General features: G+C 40.3%; 1 protein-coding gene across 1 annotated transcript; it reads left to right on the forward strand.

The window, feature by feature from the left end:
• Positions 1–235: 235 nt before the first annotated feature.
• Positions 236–3,088, forward strand: LOC145987171 (uncharacterized). The gene is made up of 2 exons (XM_083121681.1): positions 236–320; positions 2,251–3,088. The coding sequence occupies exons 1-2, from the start codon at positions 282–284 to the stop codon at positions 2,815–2,817; spliced, it is 606 nt and encodes a 201-aa protein (XP_082977807.1). The 5' UTR covers positions 236–281; the 3' UTR covers positions 2,818–3,088.
• Positions 3,089–6,594: the final 3,506 nt, after the last annotated feature.

Below are 6,594 nucleotides of genomic sequence, written 5' to 3' on the forward strand. Positions count from 1 at the left end.
TCTTAATCTTCTAAGTGCGTACAACCACTACATGGTTCCGTATAATCTTTCCCCCTGGGCTATTAGCTCTAATGGAGTATTTATCAAACACGCCGTTTATGCAAACGTATTAATGGAAAACCATTAATTGTGTAAATAAAGGCAGAACCTTTACGATAAAGGTGGGTATCGATTGGTGTGAGTGCTTGCCTATTGTATAAATAGAAGCGGATACTAAATTCTGAAGTTTCTGGCTATCATTTTTCATCGGGAACTTTTCGATACAGCTTTAGTTACCAAGGATGAAGCTAGTAGTGTTTCTTTTCGTCTTGGCTGCTTCAGTAAGTAGAGAATCTGGTTTATTTTAAGCGTCAAATTGGTTTATAAAGTTTATTTTCTCTATTCACAATGCATGTTTGAAATTTAATTTATTAATTTTAATGATACTTTTTCGGTATTTCACTATTTCCATTTCAAAATCGCTGGGTTTTTTCGTAACCCTGAATTTCTATATTATACACCAGAAACGAATAGTGAAAGATAATATCAAAATGCTAATAGCCGATCGTCTAACATTGACAAGGCAGTCGCAATAACCTTGATGTACTTAACACCAATACATTTCTGCCACTTTTGCCTAATTATGACGATAAGAATGAATGATGATGGGATGAAATGGATGAAGGGACATTCATGCCAAAACTGACACTCTAACAGGAACTTTCGGTGACGAGAACGTGAGGCAATCACTCGAACTTTGCAGAATACAGGAGTGTGAAAGTTTGGCCGAAACTGGATTCAATGACCATGAGCTGATGCTGATGCTGCTGCTTGTGACTTCGGAAACTCAAGTTTGGTCCGTTTCCTAGACCTGAACGCTACCCAGTATCTTACCATAACACTGAGGTACTGATCACACCATGTCTACACCCTGTTCCGGGAATCTCTGGAGCAGGCGAACGAAAGCAATTCTCTGCGCAAGTAGTGACTCGAGAGAGCTCTGCCAGTGAACTCGTGAGAGGGGAAGTGAGTGCGGTTATCAGCCATTTGCAGAAGCGCGAACTGTTTCGCTCGGCCCACTCGAAGTCTCCCCTTCTCTGCCAATATGCGACGGCCTTGCTCCATAGATTTCCGGGACAAAATATAGTCAAACGCCGCGTATATGTGGTTGGACACACCCATTTAGCTCGTTCTCGGAGTCTTGAAGGAAGCCACGTTGCCATGCCAACGGCAGCCACGTTACAAACTCCTTAGAAATCAGGTTGCTACCTCAAGAATCACGACTATCTCCATTTGAAATTAACAATTTTATTCGCAATTTCTTATCAATTTTTCTTCTGTATTTAAGTCTCTGGACTTCAGTCTTCACAGATTGACTAGCTATCCTAGAACATACGCTACCTATACTTATGTATAGTAATAGTGAAGAATATCTATCGTGCAGGCACGTATCTAGAAAAATATATTTCGGGGGGGGGGGGGTGTCCGAACCAAGTGTCCCAGAAATAATAATAATAATGTTTAAATTAAAATCATTAAATTATCCTTAAATATTAATTAAAATATGTAAATTTATTGATATTGCATTTTTATTACTACATGAATACTTAAAAAGATGGTATAAGAATATAAATATAACAACTTATATTTATTATCTACATTGCGGGCCTCCCCGATGGCGCAGTGGTAGCGTCCTCGCCTTGTAATCAAGGGGTCCCGGGTTCGATACCCGGTGGAGGCACAAGTGGTTCGGATTCTACTTTAAACTGTAGGTCCAGTCCCGATTAGCCTTACTGTGCATAAAGTGGACTTAAAACACCAACTCAAACCAACTCAACTCTACATTGCGGGTCCTTAAGATCGCCAAATTTGTATAAAAACAAGAAAATTAATTCAATTTACAATAATGAATGAATGTAGGTAATGAATTGAATATTTATTGAATAATAAAAAAGGATGTTCGTGATTAATATTTTATATAAGTAGTAGCGTGCATAAATCTTCTTTGGTACTGTCCTTCAAAGCAGTATGATACCAATATAATAATCCTTGACTTCCAAGTTCATATGTAATAAATAACCATCGATTTTAGTACAACTAATGCCAAAAAGTACCTTTTACATTATTTTATTTTAGTACTCTGTAAGGATCTGGGGGGGGGGGGGGGTTCCGGACTACTTGGACACCTCCCCCTAAATAAATCCTTGCTATCACGACACTATTTTATGGTGATGTAATTCTACTTTTAAGTATGACCAACTTTCGTTTCAGGTGGCAGTCGCCTTGGGAAGAGAGGGCTTTTGCGAGAACATCCGGCTGCCTGACAGGAGACAGTGCTACAAGCAGGGATACATCTGCACCGACTGCAACACCCTGGTGCACTGCACCCACCTAGGGGACGGCACCTTCCGGGAAGAGCCTGTGGCCAGCTGCAACGTCAACGGACAGCGCTGCTTCGACAACGGCACCTTGGCCCAATGCGTCAGCGACAAACCGTGCAACTTCGCGACGTTCACCTGCGAGGACTCCGGTTTGTATCCCGACCCCATCGACTGCAAGACTTACCACTACTGCCAGTGTTCAGGGGCTACCCCCATAAGCTCTACTTGCAACGAGGGGTACGCCTTCGACTCCACGACGCGAACTTGTAGCCTCAAGATTACCAACGGAATTTGCCCCGGCCTTCCGGTCCCGCTCTGCAGGGAGAGTCGCCAAACAGGAGCGGTTGGAAGCAACATTTTCTACTTGTGCTTGGAAAAGAACAAGCGTCTGGTTTCTACTATGCACCATTGTTCCAATGGAGCGAACTTTGATGAGGCAACCTTGTCTTGCAAGTAATGAAGATACACCTTACGTTATATAAACCAATCACTTACGGTTGTTATTACTATAAAGATTATAATATACTTATTAATAATATTACAATTGCATAAAAATAACATCACCGATTTAGTTCTCCTGACTGACCTAGTCGAATTCGAACAATAATCGCCAACCTCCGTGTCAGAGTAATTATCACTAGAGAACGGATTTTAAGGTGCAACACCTTTCCTGTTTTCATACCGATCGTTTGAGATATGTATTTTGAGCATCAAAATAAACACACTTTGTAGCACCTTTTTGCATCTTTTCCTGAATTAGAACAATTATCCCCTCCCCCCTCCATCCCTCTTTGATGCTTCAGCACATTTTCCGTTCCTTTTCTTTCATATTTTGTTAAAAAATTGGACAGCAAAATAAATTATTTTCACTCTCCCTGAGCAGCTGTATAAAATCCTACAGTCTCATTTCATTTTGTAGAGCAGAACGAGAACTATAAAATGCTATAATATAATCATTGCAGCCCCAGTAGTTCCCAATATAATGTAGCAAAACCCGCGAGAGAAAACACAAACTTCAACAAAACCTATTCGGCAGAACCGCAGTTCTCTATGCGGTCCGCGCGCATTATATACAGAAGCCGCAGAAAAAACATTGAATGAAAGCATTTTATCAGCACCTTTATTTTCACCTTTTCGAAAACATTGTCAGAACATTTTTTCCCTTTCTCGACCATAATTTTGCACCTTAAAATCCTTTCCCTAGTTATCACAGCGTGCTACGACGCCATGGGCTCAGGTCTCGAACCCCGGCTTGGGCAAGGATGTACTTTGTGAGGTCCCTTCATCAATTTCATCATACCATCACCCATCCTTATCTTCGCTATTACTCAAAAGTGGCAGAAAACAAAGTAAAGTCAATCAAATCGCTTAATACAATAATAATAATTGACTATGTTACTATTACAGTCCAAAATTATTCTCTCGCTTCGTGATTTTCCAAGATATTTTTTGATTTGAATATTTATACAAAAGACAACCATACGCAGGCCGTAGCTGCAGTCCAAATACCTACTCTTATATCATCAAGTGCCTTAAAGAAAATTTGGCCAGCTTGTACAGTCACGGACACTTCTGGGTTGTAGCAAACCCATTGACTCTCAATGGAATCATTAGAACACAGAACTATCCGTAACTGTACATGTTCATATATGCATGTGTACGTGTGTGTGTTTGCTGTCTTAAAAGACAGAAAACAGCGACGACGGAACTCGATTTGCTGACCAAGGGGCACTCAATGAAAAAGCCGCTAGTTAAGTCCTTGCCTACAGAGGGCTGTTCCGTCTGTGAGAGAAAGAGAGAGTAAAATATGTGTGTGTGTGTGTCAATGTTTAGAGGTAACTAAAGTACGGACGCGATAAGAAGCGGCGTGCAATCAGAACGCAGAACGGCAGAACGTGACCAAATTTTGTCTCCTCGTTGGCTGCCATGTGGCTGGGCGTTTCTACGTTGCCACGTTCGCACAAACACACGGAAAGGCGTCAGCTGTTGGTAAGCTCGGGAAAAAAGCGTCACGCGAAATTAAGCACGTAGTACGTATCAGTACGCTAATATATGTTATTTCCGTCGTAAAGTGATAATTTAACGAATCTAGAAGTTTGAATCTGAAGTTTCTTGTAGGTTGACTAACTTCCCGTGCGAATTTTACATTCTGGCAAGCATGAAACATTTTATCTTCCTGCTCTACACAGCAACCGAAAACCTTCACTGAAAGAACCTTTGTTGTGTTTTTATTATGGTGCATTGCAAGCATCAGCTACCGGCATCTTTTTACTTATGTTGTATCGCATCACAATTACCAACAAAAGAAAATGCGTCTTGTGTTATGAACAACACTGTGGCAAATCGTTCTCCTTTGATTTCATGCCGCCTCTCTTTGCCTTCTTTGTCACGCCGCGATTGTTGAAGCTTCAGAACGTACAAATGAAATGCATTTCTTGAAAATTAGGGCAAATTACGTATAAACAAATTACGTACAACTTCGTTTCGTTAACACGTTTTTAAATTATATTTTGAGGAACCTACAAAAATTCACCTCTAAAACAGAATTTTACAGAACTGAGTTACTGTATTACGGAGAAGAATTTATCAAGAACAAATCAATTGTGTGTGAATTGATTGATTGAGTTGGTGTTTTAAAGTCCACTTTATGCACACTACGGCTAATCTGGAATGGACCTACAGTTCGAAGTGGGATCCGAACCACTATGTGCCTCGACAGGGTATCAAACCCAGGACTACTTGATTACAAGGCGACAACACTTACCCTACCACTGTGCCATCGGGGAGGCACATGTGAGTGTGTGAAGTGAGATAATTTGGGAAGCTATATGAGAATACAGGCTCTGGCAATACAGAGTTCAATAAATTACAACGAAACGCTTGGCAATTGCTCGATTTCCTTAACATTGATGATACATTTGGTACATGTGTTATTAATGCTTTGAGCTACCTGTATGTAAAAACATAAAAAATGTACAGAACAGAAGTAGCAGTTAAAGAATCAGTTGTTTTTGCTTACCGGCTACCATTGCAGTGGCGCTATCCCAAGATCATCTTCATTGTTGGTTGGTAAAGAAACATCTTCATCTGAGCTACTACTGTCACTGCTGTCTTCCTGCCCAAGTGAAATTACAAAATCCTCCATTTGCTGCTCTTCAACTCCCTCCTTTTCCCATGCTTCGGAAATAATCTTCTTTGTGTGTTCTATAGCCGAACGCCACCTATCTGCTGTCACATCCCCGATAGCCTGTTCTGTCAATTGCAAAATTTTAGACGGTGTAAAAGGTGGCAAAGTGTTCCTCTGTGCTACCAGCCCTTTGACCTGTGCCCAAATACGTTCGATTGCATTGTACATACAATGATAAGGCGGGAGACGGACCACCGTATGTCCCGCTTCTTCTGCAAGCTTGTCTATTCGATATATGGGGAATTGGGGTTTGTGTAACATAAGGAGCTGCAGTAGTTTAGCCTTCCTCATGTTTCTGTGGGCTCGCGAAAATCCTGAAGTAGGTCAATCCGGCAACAGCGCGTCGCTACCAGAGTGGGTGGTTCCACGCCACTTGCTAGCGCGTCTCGACTTTAGTTACTTGTAATTAAGTTACAAGTAACAGTTACGTTTTGAGAAATTATAACTGTAACTAGCTACTTTCAAAAGTAAGTATCTATAACTGCAACAGAGTTACTTCTTGCACTACATCATCAACAGTTACTTTACGACACTTAAATTGTTAACTTGAAAACTTATAACGTGAAAGAACAGCTAAATTTGGCATCTGTCTCCAACTTTGTATCTTCTATGGATGCTTAGGTGAAATGGTTTTCGTAGAACCATCGATGAAAGTAAGCATGAGTGGTATTTGCGGATGATAATGAATAGATGCGTACATGCAGTGAGTATAAGACAAGCAAGTGACAATATATTAATAGACTCATATTTCAAACATCAAAGAGCTTCAGAAAAGAAAGGGTGTTGTCGCAATCAGGCTATAAAAACTCAAGATAATACCAACGTAACATATTTCCCAATGAATGTCGTTAGCGCAATCTTCTTGAACTTCGGAGATCGATAAGATAGTTTGCATAGACAATACTTTTGGTTTACATAACTAATAATTATGTTTTTATAACTAGTATTTACTGAACTCCTCGAGCAATCAAATTATTTCACCATCGTGATTTTAAATACTTATTTCCCATTGTGATATCATGGGTTTTGTTATGAAACAAGTAGATA

This window comes from Lepisma saccharinum, chromosome 4 (genome assembly GCF_977018435.1).
Source record: "Lepisma saccharinum chromosome 4, izLepSacc3.1, whole genome shotgun sequence".
NCBI lineage: Eukaryota > Metazoa > Arthropoda > Insecta > Zygentoma > Lepismatidae > Lepisma > Lepisma saccharinum.

What these genes read in the sequence shown, in the direction of transcription:
- LOC145987171 (XM_083121681.1), top strand. Translation starts at nt 282, where the DNA reads ATGAAGCTAGTAGTGTTTCTTTTCGTCTTGGCTGCTTCA. An exon ending in TTTTCGTCTTGGCTGCTTCA is followed by an intron (nt 321 to 2,250) that starts GTAAGTAGAGAA and finishes CTTTCGTTTCAG; the next exon opens with GTGGCAGTCGCCTTGGGAAG.